We start from the raw sequence: 21,529 nt of genomic DNA on the forward strand, positions 1-21,529 counted from the left end.
TGACATGGTCTTATGCCTGGAAAACCCCAGGGATTCAACTATAAAGCTCTTAGAAGTGATCAAGGAATATAGCAGTGTCTTGGAATACAAAATCAATACCTACAAATCAGTAGCTTTTGTATATACCAACAATAGTCAAGCCAAAACATAATCAAAGACTTTATTCCTTTTACAGTAGTGCCAAAAAGATGAAATACCTGGGAATATATCTAACAAAGAATATGAAAGATCTCTATAAAGAGAACTATGAAACCCTGAGAAAAGAAATAGCAGAAGTTGTTAACAAATAGAAAAACATACCATGCCTGTGGTTGGGAAGAAACAACATTGTTAAAATGTCCATACTACCCAAAGCAATCTACAGATTTAATGCAATCCCCATCAACACACCAATATCATAGTTTAAAGAACTTGAAAAAATAGTACTTCATTGTATATGTAATCAGAAAAAAAAAAAACCTGAATAGCCAATATAATACTTAGAAATAAAAACAAATAAGGAGGATTTGTGCACATTCCCAGACTTCAGATTATACTACAGTTGTCTATATGATCAAAGCAGCATGGTACTGGCACAAAAATAGAGATATGAATGTATGGAATAGAATAGAGAATCTAGAGATGAACCCAGGCGCATATCGTCATTTGATCTTTGATAAGCCTAACAAAACATGCACTGGAGAAAAGAATCCCTATTTAACAAATAGTGCCAGGAAAACTGCCCAGCAACCTGTAGAAGATTGAAACTGGACCTTCACCTCTCACCACTAACAAAAATTGATTCTCACTGGATAAAAGATTTAAATTTAAGAAATGAAACTATAAAAATACTAGAAGAGAGTGCAGGGAAAACACTTGAAGATAGTAGTCTGGGAAAATATTTTGTGAGGAAGACCCCCTTGGCAATTGCAGGCAACATCAAAAATAAATAACTGGGATATGATCAAGCTAAAAAGCTTCTGCTCTGTTAAGGACATTACAACTAAAGCAAACAGCCAGCCTTCGGAATGGGAGATTTTTGCATGTTATGAATCTAACAAAGGCCTGATAACTAGAATCTACAGAGAACTCAAATTGATCAAAAAGAAAAGAACTAACAACTCCATTTACAAGTGAGCAAGAGACTTGAAAAGACACTTCTCTAAAGATGACAGATAAAAGGCCAACAAACACATGAAAAAATGCTCATGGTCCATAAGCATCAGAGAAATGCAAATCAAAACCACTTTGAAATATAACTTAACTCCAGTAAGATTAGCTCACGTCACAAAGTCCCAAAGCTGTAGATGCTGGCATGAGAGAAGGGAACACTTCTGCACTGCTGGTGGGATTGCAAACTAATACAACTTTTATGAAAAGAAGTATGGAGAATTCTCAAGTAAAAGTCAACCTTCCATTTGATCCCACTATTCCATTACTAGGTATCTACCCAAAAGAACAAAAATCATTTTACCACAAAGGCATTTGCCCCAGAATGTTTATTGCAGCTCAATTCATAATTGCCAAGTCATAGAAGCAACACAAACTTCCACCAACACACAAATGGATTAACAAATTGTCATATATGTATACCATGGAATACTATTCAGCCATTAACAAGATGGAGACTTTACATCTTTTGTGTTTACTTGGATGGAGTTGAAACATATCCTCAGTAAAGTATTTCAAGAATGGAAAAATATATATCCGAAGTACTTAATACTAATGTGAAATAAATATATAAATAGTTATATCTCCACACAAATGATAAAACACAAATATAGTCTAGCAAGTGGGAAGGAAGAGGAGGAAAAGGGGAGGAGGCAGGACAATTGCTGAAAGAAGGAGGGCAACTAGCAGGATGTCACCTAATGTGCACAAAGTGAAGGTGTTCAGCACACCCCCGGGTAAAGGGCTTAACTACAAAGTGAGAACAAGGTAACCTAAAAATTAGTACCCTCATGCTAATTTGGAACTAAGTAAATAAAAATAAAAAATCATAATGGGATACATTACATACATACTAGAATGCCTCAAATTAAAAGCACTCACCATGCCAAGTGTTGCAAAGTTACACAACTGTAAAGTGTAACTACTTTGGTAGTTTCTTAAAACGTTAAACATAGCTTATCATACAATCCAGCCCTTCTACTCCTAGGTATTTACCCAAGAGGAATGAAATCATATGTCCATACATAGACTTGTATGTGAATATTCATAGGAGCTTTATTTCTAAGAGCCGAAAACCAGAAACCACCCAAATGTCATCAACAGGTGAATGCAAAAGCAAATTGTGGTATATTCATACAATGTAATACTATTCATCAATAAAAAGAATGAGCATTAAAGCATATAATGATATATATAAATCTCAGAATAACTAAACTGAAAGAAGTCATACAAAAATGAATGCATACTGTATGATTCCATTTTTATAAAATTCTAGAAAACAGTAATTGATCAAGTGATGGAAAACAGATCTGTTGTTGCCTGAGGCGACACAAAGAAGGAACACAGAGGGGCAGAAAGAAATGCTGGAGGTGATGGAGATGTTTACTGTCTCTGTTGTGGTAACGGTTTCAAGGGGCAGACATGTCAAAACTTACCAAATTGTAACTACAGTGTACAGTTTATTATGTCATGTAATAACTGGCCCAGCAAAAAGACCCTTAAAGGCCCCTAACTGTCTCAGCCTGAGTCCCCACATGTCTCAACCCCCTCCCCCACCTCCTTGGGTTAATTCTGAGAACAGGTTTCAGAACAAGGAAGTTCTGAGTTCCCTGACTCACTTGTCAGACAATAGTGAACTCACTAAAGCAGAATTTCCCAGGTTCTGTAACCCCCCTGAACTTACCCCCAGCAATAAAACCAATGGTGAAATAAATTACCTACGTAAAGTTCCCAGGGTACTGCATCCCCCAAGTTGTCCTCATGCCAAGTTTGTCCCCATGCCAGCTGCCACAATACAACCCCCTGACTTGCTGCAACCAGTGCCACGCCTCCATGAGCCAATTCTGTAACCCCACCTCTGGGCTAACTAACTGCCACTTTCTGCTTTTGTTTTTGCTTGCTTGCATGGCAACAAAAAAGGTATAAAAGGCAACCTGCTTTTCTCTTTGGGGCCATTGGCCCTTTGGGTGGCAGCCCGCCTGCACAGGTGTAATAAATCACCGCAGTCTCCTGCATAAGTGTAATAAATCACCATCAGATTTATGCCTGAAATGGAGTTCGAGTCTTTCTTACAGATGACAAATAATTGCAACAGTCATTACACTGCTAGTGAAGCTGTTAAAAAGTTTTAAACTTCACATTAAAAGATGAGCAAAGAGCAGACTTCAGAGAGTTCTGAGCAGCTCCACCACTACCCAGCCTAGTGACAACTGCAGAAAGAGCCACAGCTGTGCAGTCTGCCTGAGTCCTCATCACCACAGCCCTGAACATGGAGGTTGAGGCCCAGCAACTGCCCAAACCTGCAGTGTGGCATCTGTGGCCCTGGCAGCCACATATAGGCAGTAGCACTGGCTGTCTGGGGTCAAAAGGGTCATGGCAGCGACAGTTCAGGGCACAAATGATTCACCATAAGGAACAGATATGGTTTCATTAACAGGAAAGGCAACAAGAATATGTATTTAGACAGCAGGTGGCCATTAAATAATCTCAAGAAGCACCTTTGCAGTGGAGGCGATGGAGTTGGATGTTGTTGGAGGGTGCAGAGACAGCAGATGTTACAGGCCCTCATGGAATTGTGGTGCAGAACAATAATATGCAGCAGGCAATAACCACTATGAACACTCTCAGTGGCTTAGGCAGGTCCTCCAAGGCCCTTAGCAGCAGGACTATCAGAGTAGTGAGAGTGGGGAAAGGACTACAGATTGGAGAGTGCTCCTGAAAGCACCTCCTGCAGGATGCAGCTCCTGCAGGATGCAGGCAGCTATTCCCAGCTTGCAGATGCTGGGCAACCACACCATTCCAACCTTCCTGTGAAGGGAGAAGTGAAGGAGAGGGCTGACAACCACAGTGCAGAAGAATAAGGTGGAACACTGACACAGGGCCCAAAGACAGGTTGGAGAGGGCAGCAGTAAAGAGGAGATGGAAAATGAAGGAGATGAGGCACAAGGTTGACAACCACAACTGCACTCACAAACACCAGCACCCAGAAAGCCCTAAGTCGAATGAGATTGGAGGAGAGGTTTTCTGGGGGCTTCTGGGAAAGCAGCATCTTTGCTTTCATCTGAGAACATCCGTAAGTGACACTTCTGGTCCTCTGGGTGTTGTCCTTTGGGATTGTGCAGCCCCACAGCAATGTACATGTCTTGCTTCCAGACTGAGGACCATGAGAGAAACAGGTGAAGAGGCTGTAGTCGCCCAGGTGTAGGGACATCCAAGCAAGATGGCGGCCGACTAACAGCTTCCTTGCAACTGGGCACAGTGTGTCTGGGGAGACAAGACTCCAGGCATCTCTGGCTGTTGGTATCTGCCTATAATCACCCCTTTGAAGGTACAGGTAGTCAGCGAGAGACTTTTGGACCCCAAGAGGAGGACAAAAGCAGTGGAAAACTGGCAAGTGGTTGCGTGTGTTCATTTGGTCTAATCCCACCAACAGCTGTAAGTACAACAGCAGTGAGACTGCAAACTGGAAAGGCCTTACCTGTGAGCTGTTTTGCTGTTTTGGGACATGGCAGTCAGTTGAACTATCTTGGGAGAGCTTGGGCAGGAGTGCAGAGAACACTGGGTGTTGTCTAGGGCCCCAGGCTGAGCCAGACAGAGCTAATAGTGTTCGGCTGTGGGCCATGTGGAGCCATTGTGAGAGAACTACCCCAGCAAGGTCCGCCCTCAGGGTTACAGAGAAGGATCTGGCAGGAGCTAGTAATCTAGTGACTGAGCAGCCTAAAGGCGGGGACTGAGCCGCCTTACAGCCTTAACCCTCAGGGGCAGAGTGAAATTGGTTTTGGCACACTGGGTAAGTAGATAGCCACTTCATCAGTGATCTCAGCAACAAGCACTTTCCTGGGAAAGCTTCTGCTTAGCCAAGTTTAGAAGTTTACAGCGCCTTTTAAGAGGGCTGAAGAGAGATTTAGGGACTCCACCCTGCAGGGTTTGAGAAATCAGCAGAGGCCTTCAGTCGAATCAGCATTGTGATTAACATCTCATATCCCAGAAGATTACCTGTTGCCCAGACAATATTCAACAAGATATATGTACTGCTTTGTTTTTGGTTTTGTTCTTTTTAGTTGTTGTTGTTGTTTTGTTTTTTAATTTCAACCTTTTCCCTATACAGTTTTGTTTTCTTGTTTTTCTCTTTTGTTTCTCCATTTTTCTAGTTTAAATACAATTTCCCCTTGTTGCCTTTCTCAATAAATAGAACTTCATTTTTGCCAGTGCTTCTACCCCTATTACTTGGTTTTTCCCCCAATTTTATCCTGTAAAGTTTTCTGTTTACTCATTTTGGTTTCATTTATAGCATTTTTGTCTTTCCTCTCTACTTGGTAGAGGTAGGGTACTGTGTCAAATCAGGCTAGCAAAGAGCTTCTGACCTCAAGGGAACCACACAGATCGGTACCCCCAGAGGTTGGGTATTTTTAAGGCTGTGTCAAAGTACCCTACTGTACAACTATATTGCTCTGTCTCCCTCTGTCTGTGCCTCTCTTCTCTTTGTCAATATTCCCTTTTACCCACTCCCTCTCCTTTCTCTTTTTTCTTTTCTTTCTTTCTTTTATCCCTTCTTGCTCTTCAACCTTCTCATCCTTCTGGTCCTATACCAAAAGGACTCGTTGAAACCCTAGTCCACAGCACAGGAACTTAAAGAGCAAGAGGAAGTGAAAGGAAAATTAGGGCAAGGATACTGATAAAGGAAATCACTCATGAAGAAGAATCAGCAGAAAACTCCTGGCAACATGAAGAACCAGTCCAGAGCAACCCCTCCAAGGGACCATAAGGTAGCTACTGCAGAGGATTCCACATGTAAAGAAATGTTAGGAATCACAGAAAGGGAATTTAGAATACACATAATGAAAACAATAAATGAAATGATAGAAACAATGAAGGAAACTGCTGATAAAGTGGAAAATAACCAAAAGGAAATCCAAAAACAGAATCAAATAAGAGATGAACAATATGAAGAATATAGAAAGGATATAGCAGACCTGAAGGAACTGAAACAGTCAATTAGGGAACTTAAAGATGCAATAGAAAGTATCAGCAACAGGTTAGACCATGCAGAAGAAAGAATTTAGGTAGAGGACAAAGTTCTTGAGATAACTCAGACAGTTAAAGAGGCAGAAAAGAAGAGAGAGAAAGCAAAATGTTCACTGACAGAATTATGGGACTTTATGAAGTGTTCCAACGTACGAGTTATAGGAATCCCAGAAGGGGAAAAAGAATGCCCCAGGGGAATGGAAGCCATACTAGAGAATATTATAAATGAAAATTTCCCAAATATCACCAAAGATTCTGACACACTCCTTTCACAGGGATATCGGACCCAAGGTTGCCTCAACTCTTAACCGAGCTTCTCCAACACACATTGTAATGAACCTGTCCAAAGTCAAGACAAAAGAAAAGATTCTACAAGCTGCCAGGAGTAAGTGGCAGTTGACCTACAGGGGCAAATCCATCAGAGTGACTGCAGACTTCTCTAATGAAACTTTTCAAGCAAGAAGACAACAGTCATCTACCTTTAATCTACTTAAACAGAACAATTTTGAGCCCAGAATTCTATATCCTCCTAAGCTAAGCTTTAAAAATGACAGAGAAATCAAATCATTTACTGATATACAAACATTCAGGAAATTTGCCACAACAAGACCAGCTCTACAGGAAATACTATAACCTGTTCTACACACTGACCATCACAATGGATCAGCAGCAAAGTAAGAACTCAGAAACTAAAGGACAGAATCTAACTACCATACTGATGCACAAGATAAAACTAAGCAATGGACTCTCACAAAATAAGATGAATAGAACATGATCACACTTATCAATTATCTCAATAAATGTTAATGGCTTGAATTCCCCACTGAAGAGGCATAGATTGGCTGACTGGTTTAAAAAACACAAGCCATCCATTTGCTGTCTACAGGAAACACACCTGGCTTCAAAAGACAAAACTCTGAGTTGAGGGTTGGAAGACAATTTTTCAGGCAAATGGAATTCAGAAGAAAAGAGGAGTTGCAATCTTATTTTCAGATACATGTGGATTTAAAGTCAAAAAAGACAAAGATGGCCACTTTATATTGGTCAAGAGGAAAATACAACAAGAAGACATTTTAATTCTAAATATTTATGCACCCAATTTAAATGCTCCCAGATTCTTGAAACAGACCTTACTCAGTCTGAGCAATATGATATCCGACAATACCATAATAACAGGAGACTTTAACACTCCTCTTACAGAGCTGGACAGATCCTCTAAACAGAAATTAAACAAAGATATAAGAGATTTAAATGAGACCCTAGAACAACTGTGCTTGATAGAAGTATATAGAACACTCCATCCCAAAGATAAAAATATACATTCTTCTCATCACTCCATGGAACATTCTCCAAAATTGATCATATCCTAGGCCATAAAACAAACCTCAACAGAATCAAAAGAATTGAAATTTTACCTTGTATCTTCTCATAAGTCAACTCAACTCAACTTAGAAGATGGAACTCAACTCTAACAAAAACGTTCAACACCACACAAAGGCATGGAAATTAAACAACCTTCTGTTGAATAACAGATGGGTGCAGGAAGAAATAAAACAGGAAATCATTAATTTCCTTGAGCATAACAACAATAAAGACACAAGCTACCAAAACCTGTGGAATACTGCAAAAGCAGTTTTGAGAGGAAAATTTATCACTTTAGATGCCTACATTCGAAAAACAGAAAGAGAGCACATCAACAAACTCACAAGCTACCTAATGGAATTGGAAAAAGAAGAACAATCTAAGCCTAAACCCAGTAGAAGAAAATAAATACCAAAATCAAATCAGAGATCAATGAAATTGAAAACAAAAGAATCATTCAGAAAATTAATGAAACAAGGAGTTGGTTTTTTGAAAAAATAAATAAAATAGATAAATGTTTGGCCAGAATAACTAGAAATAGAAAAGTAAAATCTTCGGCGGCGCCTGTGGCTCAGTGAGCAGGGCACCAGCCCCATATACTGAGGGTGGCGGGTTCAAACCCAGCCCCAGCCAAACTGCAACAAAAAAACAGCCGGGCATTATGGCAGGCACCTGTAGTCCCAGCTACTCAGGTGGCTGAGGCAGGAGAATTGCCTAGGCCCAGGAGTTGGAGGTTGCTGTGAGCTGTGTGATGCCACGGCACTCTACCAAGGGCGATAAAGTGAAACTCTGTCTCTACAAAAAAAAAAAAAAGAAGAAGAAGAAAGAAAGAAAAGTAAAATCTCTAGTAACCTCATTCAGAAAAGATAAAGGGGAAATAACAACTGATCCCACAGAGATACAAGAGATCATCTCTGAATACTACCAAAAACTCTATGCCCAGAAATTTGACAATGTGAAGGAAATGGATCAATATTTGGAATTACACCCTCACCCTAGACTTAGCCAGGAAGAAATAGAGTTCCTGAATAGACCAAGTTCAAGCACTGAGATTAAAGAAACAATAAAAAAGCTTCCAACAAAAAAATGCCCTGGTCCAGATTGTGTCACACCAGAATTCTATCAAACCTTCAAGGAAGAGCTTATTCCTGTACTACAGAAATTATTCCAAAAAATTGAGGAAGAAGGAATCTTCCCCAACACATTCTATGAAGCAAACATCACCCTGATACCAAAACCAGGAAAAGACCCAACTAAAAAGGAGAATTTCAGACCTATTTCACTCATAAATATAGATGCAAAAATTCTCAACAAAATCCTAGCCAATAGATTACAGCTTATCATCAAAAAATTCATATATCATGATCAAGTAAATTTCATCCCAGGGATGCAAGGCTGGTTGAACATACACAAGTCCATGAACGTTATCCACCATATTAACAGAGGCAAAAATAAAGACCATATGATTCTCTCAATAGATGTAGAAAAAGCATTCGATAAAATTCAGCATCCTTTTCTAACTAGAACACTGAAGAGTATAGGCATAGGTGGCACATTTCTGAAACTGATTGAAGCTATCTATGACAAACCCACAGCTAATATTTTACTGAATGGAGTTAAACTAAAAGCTTTTCCTTTTAGAACTGGAACGAGACAAGGTTGTCCTCTGTCACCTTTACTATTCAACCTAGTACTGGAGGTTCTACCAATACAATTAGGCAAGACAAGGAAATAAAGGGAATCCAAATGGGAGTGGAGGAGGTCAAACTTTCCCTCTTTGCTAATGACATGATCTTATATTTAGAGAACCCGAAAGACTCAACCACAAGACTCATGGAAGTCATCAAAAAATACAGTAATGTCTCAGGATATAAAAATCAATGTCCACGAGTCAGTAGCCTTTGTATATGCCAATAACAGTCAAGGTGAGAAGCTAATTAAGGACACAATGCCCTTCACCATAGTTTCAAAGAAAATGAAATATAGGTCCTTCACCTCCTTTGTTAGGTATATAAAGAAAATTTCTCTATAAAGAAAATTATTAAAACCTCAGAAAGGAAATAGCAGAGGACTTTAACAAATGGAAGAACATCCTATGTTCATGGCTGGGAAAAATTGACATTATTAAAATGTCTATACTTTCCAAAGCAATCTACCTATTCAAAGTCATTCCTATTAAAATATCAACATCGTACCTTCAAGATTTGGAAAAAATGATTCTGTGTTTTGTATGGAACCAGAAAAAAACTCATATAGTTAAGGCAGTTCTTAGTAATAAAAATAAAGCTGGGGGCATCACCATACCAGATTGTAGGTTGTACTACAAAGCCATAGTAGTCAAGACAGCATGGTACTGGCACAAAAATAGAGACATATACACTTGGAATCAAATAGAAAACCAGGAAATGAAACTAACATCTTACAACCACCTAATCTTTGATAAACCAAACAAGAAAATACTTTGGGGGGAAAGACTCCCTATTCAATAAATGGTGTTGGGAGAACTGGATCTCCACACGTAAAAGACTGAACCTGGACCCACACCTTTCTCCACTCACAAAAATTGATTCAAGATGGATAAAGGACTTAAATTTAAGGCATGAAACAATAAAAATCCTCAAAGAAAGCATAGGAAAAACACTGGAAGATATTGGCCTGGGGAAAGACTTCATGAAGAAGACTGCCATGGCAATTGCAACAACAACAAAAGTAAACAAATGGGACTTCATTAAACTTAAAAGCTTTTGTACAGCTAAGGAGACAACAACCAAAGCAAATAGACAACCTACACAATGGGAAAGGATATTTGCATATTTTGAATCAGACAAAAGCTTGATAACTAGAATCTATAGAGAACTCAAATTAATCCACATGAAAAAAGCCAACAATCCCATATATCAATGGGCAAGAGACATGAATAGAACCTTTTCTAAAGAAGACAGACAAATGGCTAACAAAGGGCGGCGCCTGTGGCTCAAGGAGTAGGGCGCCAGTCCCATATGCTGGAGGTAGAGGGTTCAAACCCAGCCCCAGCCAAAAACCACAAAAAAAAAAAAAAAAAAAAAAAAAACAAATGGCTAACAAACATGAAAAAATGTTCATCATCCCTATCTTTTAGAGAAATGCAAATCAAAACTACCCAGGGAGAATGGCCCACATCACAAAATCTCAAAACTGCAGATGCTGGCGTGGATGTGGAGAGAAGGGAACACTTTTACACTGCTGGTGGGACTGTAAACTAGTATAACCTTTTTGGAAGGAAGTATGGAGAAACCTCAAAGCACTCAAGCTAGACCTCCCATTTGATTCTGCAATCCCATTACTGGGCATCTACCCAGAAGGAAAGAAATCCTTTTATCATAAGGACACTTGTACTAGACTGTTTATTGCAGCTGTTTATTACAATCGCCAAAATGTGGAAACAGCCTAAATGCCCACCAACCCAGGAATGGATTAACAAGCTGTGGTATATATATAACATGGAATACTATTCAGCCATTAAAAAAAATGGAGACTTTACATCCTTCGTATTAACGTGGATGGACGTGGAAGACATTATTCTTAGTAAAGCATCACAAGAATGGAGAAGCATGAATCCTATGTACTCAATTTGATATGAGGACAATTAATGACAATTATGGTTATGGGGGGGGGAAACAGAAAGAGGGAAGGAGGGAGGTGGGTGGGGCCTTGGTGTGTGTTACACTTTATGGGGGCAAGACATGATTGCAAGAGGGACTTTACCTAACAATTGCAATCAGTGTAACCTGGCTTATTGTACCCTCAACGAATCCCCAACAATAAAAAAAAAAAAAAAAAAATGGAGACTTTACATCCTTTGTATTAACTTGGTTGGAAGTGGAAGACATTATTCTTAGTAAAGCATCACAAGAATGAAGAAGCATGAATCCTGTGTACTCAATTTTAATATGAGAACAATTAATGACAATTAAGGTCACAGTGGGGGTGGGGGAAGGGGAGAGCAGAGAGAGAAAGAAGGAGGGAGTGATGGGGAAAGGAAGAGCAGAGAGAGGGAAGGAGGGAGTGGGTGGGGCCTTGGTGTGTGCCACACCTTTGGGGGGCAAGACACGATTGCAAGAGGGACTTTGCCTAACAAATGAATCAGTGTAACCTGGTTTCTTGTACCCTCAATGAATCCCCAACAATTAAAAAAAAGAAGGAAAGAAAGAAAGCCCTAAGCCACAATGTGTCAGGGATAAAAGCAAGGGATCTGCCAACTGAGAATTGCGTCTGCTTCTAAGGCTGAGCAGGGCTGGGTTAAGTAAAGTCAGGCTCACTGTCTCTACCACTATCTTGCTTTATCATCCAAGAAAAAGAAATGTTAGCCCAGCTGGATGACACTAGCCTATGGTCTCAGCTGCTTGGGAGGCTGACATGGGAGGCTCTTGAGCCCATGATTTCAAGGATATAGTCACAGGGCAAGATACCATCTTTAAAACAATGGATGAATTAAAAAATGGGTAAGAAATCTCAGCAGTAAGAAATGAATAAAAACTGGAGCTGAGACCTTAAGTGGTTTTTGTGAGGTTTTTTTCCCCCATTGATCAGAGCACTAGAACTATTTGCATTACCTGTGTAGCATCTTGGTTTATTCAGCAGTGACAAACATGTTTTATAAAAATCCTGGTTTTTCAGGCAGCACCTGTGGCTCAGTGAGTAGGGTGCCAGCCCCATATGCCGAGGGTGGTGGGTTCAAACCCAGCCCCAGCCAAACTGCAACAAAAAATAGCCAGGCGTTGTGGCGGGCACCTGTAGTCCCAGCTACTCAGGAGGCTGAGGCAAGAGAATCGCCTGAGCCCAAAAGCTGGAGGTTGCTGTGAGCTGTGACACCATGGCACTCTACCGAGAGCGACAAAGTGAGACTCTCTAAAAAAAAAAAAAAAAGAGCCTGGTTTTTCTCACTACAACTTTAAGAATTAAGGATTTTTTAATTATTTCTTATCGGGTCAAGAAGAGATTTTTAAGATTCTTTTCTTTTTTTTTTTTCTTTTTTTGGTGGTACATGGTAAGCACTTATTTTTCTGAGAGAGCAAGTAGATAAACAGTGTAGTTAACATCACTTAGGTCTTCTCCCAACATTTTATTGTGAAATGTAAAAGTTTAAAGAATGTTATTTACCTATAACCACCAAGACTGCATATGAGAACCTCATTTTTAATGCTACACATTACTACTTAATTTTTTTAAAAGCCAAATTGCAAACTGTTAATAAAGGTCTTAATAATAATATAAAATATTAAGAAAATTTAAAAAGTGACTGGGAGGAATATCTGATTTATATATTTTCATGTATTTGTATCTGTAATATCTAAGAACCGCAAATCAATAATAAAAAGATACCCAATAAAAAATAGGTAAAAGACTTGAATTGGTGTTTTATAGAGGAAGATACATGAATAATCAATTTTTTAAAGTATTTATTATCATTAATTAATAGAGAAATGCAAACTAAAATCTCAATAAGATACCCCTGAACGTCTATTATTAATATAATGCTTAAAATTACAGACTAACCATACCAAGTAGAGTATGGTCAGTATCTACCAAGGATGTAGAGGAATAGAAATTTATATACATTGCTGGCGGGTGTATAACATAGCACAGCCATTTTGAAAAAGAGGTGAGTAGTTTCTTATAAACTTAAACCTATGACATATCAATTCCATACGCAGGTATTTACCCAAGAGTAATGAAAACTATGTTCACACAAAGATTTGTGTAAGATATTAATAGCAGATTTATTGGTAATAATAAACGACATAATCAGAAAACAAATGATTTGTGAGACAGTAATTCGATGGCACAGTATTCACCAATAAAACACTGCTTATGATTCCAACATAATTGGTGAAACTCAGAAACATCAAGTTGAGTGAAAGAAGCCAAACACAAGAGGATATTCCACTTACATGAAATTTAAGAGCAGATAGAACTAATCTGTTAGTGATGGAGAGCAGAACATTGGTTGCATGTAAATGTATAATTGAAATAGGCATGAGAGAACTTTCTGCAATAATTGTAATGTCCTGTACCTCGACTGGGTGTTAGTTACAAGTATGTTAGTTACATTTGTCAAAACTCATCAAGTTATGGCCAGGCACAGTGGCTCACACCTGTAATCCCAACACTCTGGGAGGCCGAGATGGGAGGATCACTTGAGTTCAGGAGTTCGAGACCACCTTGAGCAAAAGTGAGACTAAAAATTGAAAAATTAGCTGGCACCATGGAAAGCACCTGTAGTCCCAGCTACTCTGCAGGCTGAGGTAGGAGGATCACTTGAGCCCAAGAGTTTGAGGTTGCTGTGAGTTATGATGCCACGACACTCTACCCAGAGTGACAGAGTGAGACTCTGTCTCAAAAAAAAAAAAAAATACACTAACTCATCAAATTATGTACTTAATATCAGTACCTTTACCTATATCTTAAAAAAAACGCTCTAAAGAAAAAAATATAGGGAATGTTCCTCAGCTCATTTTATGAGACAACATAACCATGATATCCAAATTTGAAGGAGACATTATAAAGAAAGTACTGTTTATGAATTAAAACACAATAAAAGTATTTTTTAATCTATGTATTCATAATATATTTTTAAATACTTAATTGTCACCTGGGGATACTGCTAGAGCACAAATTGAAATGATAAGGGAATGAATCAAAGTTTTGTCCTGACTTTCCCATATGGGCTGTATTTCAAGATAACCAAATAGTTGATGATGGAAAGATCTTTATGGAAGAATTCTTTCTTTTTTTTCTCTTTGAGACAGAGTCTCACTTTGTCACCCTGAGTAGAGTGCTATGGTGTCATAGCTCACTGCAACCTCAAACTCTTAGGCTCAAGTGATCCTCCTATCTTGGTGTCCCAAGTAGCTGGGACTACAGGCACCTGCCGATCACACCCAGCTACTTTTTCTATTTTTAGTAGAGGTAGGGTCTCTTGCTCAGGTTTCAAACTCAGGAGCTCAAGCAACCAACCTGCCTTGGCCTCCCAGAGTGCTAGGATTACAGGCATGAGCCACCACACTCGGTCTTTGTAGAAGAATTCTAACAAATGCAGAAGGAATGGTAGAACTGAGCTATCTTAATTTTGTAGCCATTTTACACACTAGTGGTCTAGGCAATAAACACCAATGGCTGATGGGGGATTTTACAATTAACGAGTCAGGATGACAACACCTGTTGTCAGTTATCAATTTTGACTTTACTAAAAAAGACACACCAGATATTATGGGCCTCTTGATACCGAAACAATTGAACCTACATCTAATCAAAGCTCTAGATCAGATTACCAGTTTACAGGCAGTCCGGGGACTCAGAGGAACATGCTGATACCATGAAGGTGCCATCAGTTTGACCCACAATGTCCAGTTCCATAGAATAAATGACCTGGCGTCTTCACCAAATAAATGGCAAAGAGAAAAACAAATGAGGATGCCACTATATACTTAGACTTACGAGATACATTAACTAAATACAATCCATGGGCTTCATTTGGATCCTGATTTGAACAAATTAATTGTGAAAGGATATTTGAGACAATTGAAGAAATTAAAAAACACACTGGAAATTAAATACTTAGGAATTATTAATATTGTAGGCTTAATTAAATAAAAATATAAATGAGTTTGGAAGGTAATAAAACATTTGTCTTATGTTGATAATTGTTGAAGCTGAGTAATGACTATACCAGGTTGTTCTATTATTCTCTCTCTTTGTATGATTTAAAATTTCCATAACAACAAGTTGGTATTAAAATATATAAAATTTTAAAAATTGTAACTAGTTCTCATTACATAAATTAGGGAACTTACCAGTTTAACTAGTCTGTCAACCTTATTTTGCTAGTAATCTTCCAGATCCTTAAAAATACAGCATAACCATATCCATTGAGCCTCTCTCACCTTGCCCACAATTTGAGGAGATTTAACACTAGGGTTACACTTAATTTCCATTATGGTAGCTAGAGCCTTTTGTCCAGCAACCTCCAGAGTGTCAGTGTCATGTAGAATATATTTCAATTCAGTGGAGGAAATGGATAACAACGTAGGCTGTAGGATTAGCAATCCCAACCACAAGATCTAAGAGTATGTCACAAGTCACCAGTAGTACTTATCAAATGTAAGTCCAAAAACATTCGGAAAAGTGACTCCCACTTCCTTACATACTATGCTGTCCAATTTCTGTACAAAAAAAATGGAAAGTGTGAAGCAGTTTGAGGCATTTTTTCATGTCCTAAGCTTTCAAAGGACATCTGTTCTGGGTATGAGCCGCAGAAAGCCCTGCACTATATTCTTCTGGGTCACCAGGCTGAACTGACCATCAGCATCTCTTTTGTTTTCAGGAGGATGCCAGCAAGCAAACCGCCTGTACAAAGATGGAGATCTCTCAAGGAGGGGACTTTGCAGCTTTCCTCCTGCAAGGCAAGACTAATCAAAGACTGTTAACATGGTTCCGATTTTCAGTTTCTTTCAGATGAGTACTTTTCTCCCTTCAAACTTTTTATTTAGAATTGTTTTAGATTTGCAGAAGAGTTGCAGAGATGTTACAGAGTTTCTCTATCCTATTCCCTTCATCCAGCTTTCCAAATACCAATATTCCACATGATCATCTACATTTGTCAAAAGTAAGCAAATAACATTGGCACAATTTAATTAACTAATCACTACAGAATTTTTTTCAGATTTTACTGTTTTTTCCACTAATCAATTTTTTTTGTTCCATGGTTCAACCAAGAATAGCATATTGTACTTAGTCATTGTTTTCCTTTTAATCTGACCCTATCTGTGACAGTTTCTTGGTCTTTCCTTGTTTTTCATGGCCTTCACTCTTCTGAAGAGTACCAGTGAGGTATTTTGTAGAATATTTCTCAATTTCAGTTTGTCTGATATTTTTCTCATGATCCAACAGGGTTAGAGATTTGAAGAGGTGAAGTGTTCTCCTGAGTGCTTTGTATCAAAGGGTATGAATCACCACTGCTGACACCAACCTTGGTGGCTTAGTGAAAGTGCTATCTCCCAGCTTCTCCTCTGTAGAGCTGCCATTTTTCCCTCTCCATACTCTGTAAGGAGCAAATCATTAAATCCAACCACACTCAAAGGGAGATGATTTAAACATGTATCCAAAAATCACCACAGTATACCATGGAGTACTACTGAGCCATAAAAAGGATGTTGTTGTTTTTGTTGTTGCTGTTGTTTGCAGCAACCTGGATGGAACTGGAGGCCATTATCCTAAGTGGAGTATCTCAAGAACAGAAAACCAAATGCCATATATGCTCACTATTATGCGGGAGCTAAACAATGAGTACATGTGGGCACAAAGTGATATAAAGGACATTGGAAACAAGAAGAGGAAAGAATAGGATGGGGGAGTCCAGTGTACCTCCTAGGTACAGTGAACAGTATTCTAAAGACAGGCACACCAAAAAAACCTTACTTAAGCATTATACAAGGTATCTAGATAACAAAAACTTTTGCAACCCCTTAATATTTTGAAATAAAAGCAAACAAAACCACTATAGTAATTAACATTTTGGGGAGACACTTTGAGATGATGCAAATGTCCTATTTCACCTTTAAGTTTTTACCCACCAATCTTAGCACATCGCTGATTTTGCCTGCTGTAGTTATCACTGTGGTTAGAACATATTTAGTTCACATATTCGTTATCTTGATTTCTGACTGTTAAATATTTATATATATAGTATTTAGGCCTCTATTTTATGTTCTTCCCCAAGGCCCCTCAGATGTTAGGGGCTTGAGGGAGATATGTATTTTTTTTTCTTTTTTGAGATAGAGTCTCACTATGTCACCCTCAGTAGAATGCCGTGGTGTCACAGCTCACAGCAACCTCAAACTCTTGGGCATAAGCGATATCTTGCCTCAGTCTCCCAAGTAGCTGGGACTACAGGCGCCCACCTGTAGTGGGCTATTTTTTTGTTGCAGTTGTCATCGTTGTTTAGCAGGCCTGGGCCAGGTTCAAACCCACCAGCCCTGGTGTATGTGGCCAATGCCCTAACCACTGAGCTACAGGGGCTAAGCCAAGATACATATTTTATAATGCTTTTCTATTTGAGGGAGTCTTTGTACCATCTATAGTAGTGTTTTCTGGCTGCCATAACATAGCCTCAAACTGGGTGGCTTAAAATAAAAGATATTTATTTTCTCACAGTTCTGGAGGCCAGAAGTCTGAAATTAAGGTGTCTGTATGATTACTTTTGTGAGGAAACATTTAGCCAGGATTCTATACCATGGGAGAGCAATCTTTCCCAGGTTCACAGGTATTTTGTACAGAAGCTAAGAATGTTTCTATGATAAGATCAGGTCTCACAACCACCCCATAAGTTGTCATCTCCTCAAATATAGGTCAGAAGAATTATTTTAGGGCATCTTTCTCAATTCTAACTCTTTCTTAGCCCTATTCCTCTCACTTAATAATTCTATTTATGCTGCCTTCCTCCCAGACAGGTACAGCCCAAAGCAAAATGTAAGTGGAGTTTATTATTTGCAGGGACTGGGCACAGCGGGCAGCTTTGGTTGAAACTGCTGCATCAGTGCTATCAGTGTAACAAGCCCATTTGCCCTTAGGTGGTGGTGGCTTGAGAGGTAACTGGTCCATGGGAAAGTTATTGGGGGAGTGAGGACTACATTTCCTTCTATTTGTTGAAATTGCTGTTCTGTGGGTGTCTGCTAGGAGATGCCCGACCTCCGTGCCAGCAGTCCCAAGAAGACAAGCCGCTCCTTAGAAGAGGCCTGTGGCCTAATTGCACTTGCTCAATGGTTCTCTGGTTTCCCAATGCAGGAGCTGGAGATGTTTGGCTGGATGTGTATAAATTGCCCAAGGAGGCTTGGCTCAAGGAATTGGAACACCCCCAACTCACCTTAAATTCAAAGAAAAAAGGCAAACAACCGGTAGGAAACATCTCTGCTTTTAACTGATAGATTTCTCCCTTGACCCACATTAGTCTAAATCCTTCTTGGAATTTCAAGATAAATGAGACCTCTGGACTGTAAAAGAAGTCAATAAGAACATTGGCCCAAGTCTCCCAAATCAAATTTTCTTTGATTAAAATCAGATATTAAAAAGTAGTGGTGTCTTCAGTAGTGGGAATCTCTGTATCGCTCTTGTCTGGGAGGTGCCCTCCACTGAGACCACTCCTGGAAGCAGGGTCTTTTGTTCTGACTATTGATTCATTAGTAAATTTTTCTCCTCCTGGCCAAAATAATCTTTTTTTTGAGGCATAGTCTCACTCTGTCACCCTGGGTAGAGTGCTGTGGTGTTATACCTCACAGCAACTTCAGACTCTTAGGCTCAAGTGATCCTCCTGTCTCAGTGTCCCAAGTAGCTGACACTATAGGCCCTACTACCACAACCAGCTAGTTTTTCTATTTTTAGTAGAGATGGGGGTCTCACTCTTGCTTAGGCTACTTTCGAACTGCTGGACTCAAGCAGTCTTTCTGCCTCAGCCTCCCAAGTAGCTGGTATTACAGGTATGAGTCACCAAGCCTGGCTAATTTTTCTATTTGTAGTAGAAATGACTACGTTGCTCTTGCTCAGGCTGATCTTGAACTACTGAGTTCAAGTGATCCTCCTGCCTTAGCCTCTCAGAGGGCTGGGATTGCAGGCATGAGGCACCATGCCAGTCCCTAAAATAATCTTTTCTTGCCTTGAATTCCACTAAATTTTCCAGACTGTGGTATGAAGGGGTTGTTCTCATTATACAGAAATACATAAATTCTTTTCTTTTTTTTTTTAAATAATGAAGCCATATGTATTTCAAGTGATTTAAACAACCATCTTACATCAAATTCCACCTGTGTATGCAAGGCAGTGTTTTCAACACAACAGCAGAGAAGTAACTGTTTATTATTGATAGCTATTCAGGCTCTTTCAGAGGGAGGAAACGCTGAGCATGTCTGCAACCTGCAGCCTTATCTCTGTGAAGCAGCAGCCTGGAGAACATAGCTCTCTCCATCTGTGCTATATTCTCAGATCTTAGCAGCTGAGAAACAGCAGGTGACAGACTCCTAACTTCTAGGGAGATGGAGGAATCACACAGCAAAGAAATAAATATTCAGCACAAATAACTCATTGCTTCACCACTGTTTACCTACCTAGAGCTCTTTGGGTAAATTATGCATTATCAGTTTCAAATCATACACCTTAAGTTAACTGATGTTCCAAGCTGTTATATCTGGCTGGTAGCCTAAATTTTAGAGTGTTACAGATTCCAAGTCTTTTATGAATATTGTGCCTTTGATGCTTGTTTCATTTAATTATAATAGACAATGCTTGTTCTTTAACATGTTGCATTTTACACAATTTGTCCTGTGTAAGGATAATATTTAGGCAAACCTTTTTGTAAACAGTAGAAGGAAGAACTTTCAGTGAATTCTGTGTTATTAATGTTATGAATATCATTATTTGTTCAGTTGTTATTATTTCTTCAGCAAGCTGGGGTATTTTAGCTTTTGCTTTTTACCTATTATTTACTCTACTTAATAAAAAGAGATGGAAATGTTTTTACTTTACACCTAAGCAGCCAGGTAAAGCACATAAGCTGGGCCAGGGAGAGGATGTAGGATCTCTCAGAACTAATGAGAAATCTGTAAATTCTCATAGGTACTTCTTTTACTAGCATATGAATATATCCAGTGGTTTTATTTTATTTATTTTTGTTTTATTTTGAAGGCCAATATGGAATAAGACATATCCAGTGTTTTTAAAGGGATGCATATTACTACTAAGTGATATAAAATTTCTGTTTTCCTGCGCCTGTGGCTCAGTGAGTAGGGTGCTGGCCCCATATGCCGAGGGTGGCGGGTTCAAACCCAGTCCCCGGCCAAACCGCAACAAAAAAATAGCTGGGCGTTGTGGCGGGCGCCTGTAGTCCCAGCTGCTTGGGAGGCTGAGGCAAGAGAATCGCGTAAGCCCAAGAGTTAGAGGTTGCTGTGAGCCGTGTGATGCCACGGCACTCTACCCGAGGGCAGTACAGTGAGACTCTGTCTCTACAAAAAAAAAAATAAAAAAAAAAAAAATTTCTGTTTTCCAAGTCATAAAATATTAGTAAGTAAGTGAATGAAAGAGAGACAGGGGCAAATTCTTTTCTATTACCCTTTAAAAGCAGTTACCCTACCATTTTAGTTTTTTGAGTTCTTTCGTTTTTGAGATAGTCTCACTTTGTCACCCTGGGTAAAGTACTATGGTACCATAGCTCACAGCAACCTCAAACTCTTGGGTTCAAGCAATCCTCTAGTCTCAGCCTCCAAGTAGCTGGGGTGACAGTTACCTGCCACAATACCCAGAGATAGATAGATATTTACTGAGCATATAGATAGATAGATAGTTTTTTTTTTTTTTTTAGAGATGGGATCTTGCTCTTGCTCAAGCTGATCTTGAACTCCTGAACTCAAGCAATCTACCTGTCTTGGCCTCTCAGAGTGCTGGGATTACGAGCATGACTCACTGCACCCTGACATGATTTTACTTTACATATGATTCCTGAGCCTTGTGCTATGTCTTTAAAATATAGTTGCTCAGTAAATATTAAGACTTGATTTGCTTGCTTATACAATGTGTGCTTGTTATTTTTCTTTTCATAACTACTACCAACTAATATTAATTGATAACCCCTTTAAAACACATTGTATTAGGTGCTAAATAGTGATTATTATTAATAATGTTATTAATAATTAGTGATAGTTTTTGATACAGGAGACCAAAACTGAGACTCACATTCACTGCTGAGCTTACCGAGAGGCTTTGCATAAATGCCTTTCCCCATTTCTCCCCACCCACACAAAAGGTACAGTCCTCAGTCTCTCGGTGATTTGCCAGCCCAGAGACCTCCATCCCCTAAACTCTTACAGAAGTTATTGTTTATACCTCTTGTTTTGACACTTCTCACATATTTTCTTGGTATTTAGTTATCTTCTTATGCATGAAAGTCCTTTTCTTTTCAATAGATAATAAA

General features: G+C 39.1%; 1 protein-coding gene across 1 annotated transcript in view; it reads left to right on the forward strand.

The window, feature by feature from the left end:
- The window catches only part of WDR93 (WD repeat domain 93), a 111,229-nt gene that overhangs the window by 29,145 nt on the left and 60,555 nt on the right, over positions 1-21,529 (forward strand). The window contains exons 5-6 of the mRNA XM_053581873.1: positions 15,899-15,977; positions 18,358-18,467. Of these exons, the coding sequence (XP_053437848.1) occupies positions 15,899-15,977; positions 18,358-18,467 (189 nt within the window). The remainder of the gene's footprint in view (positions 1-15,898; positions 15,978-18,357; positions 18,468-21,529) is intronic.

Source organism: Nycticebus coucang, chromosome 2, assembly GCF_027406575.1.
Source record: "Nycticebus coucang isolate mNycCou1 chromosome 2, mNycCou1.pri, whole genome shotgun sequence".
Classification (NCBI taxonomy): Eukaryota; Metazoa; Chordata; class Mammalia; order Primates; family Lorisidae; genus Nycticebus; species Nycticebus coucang.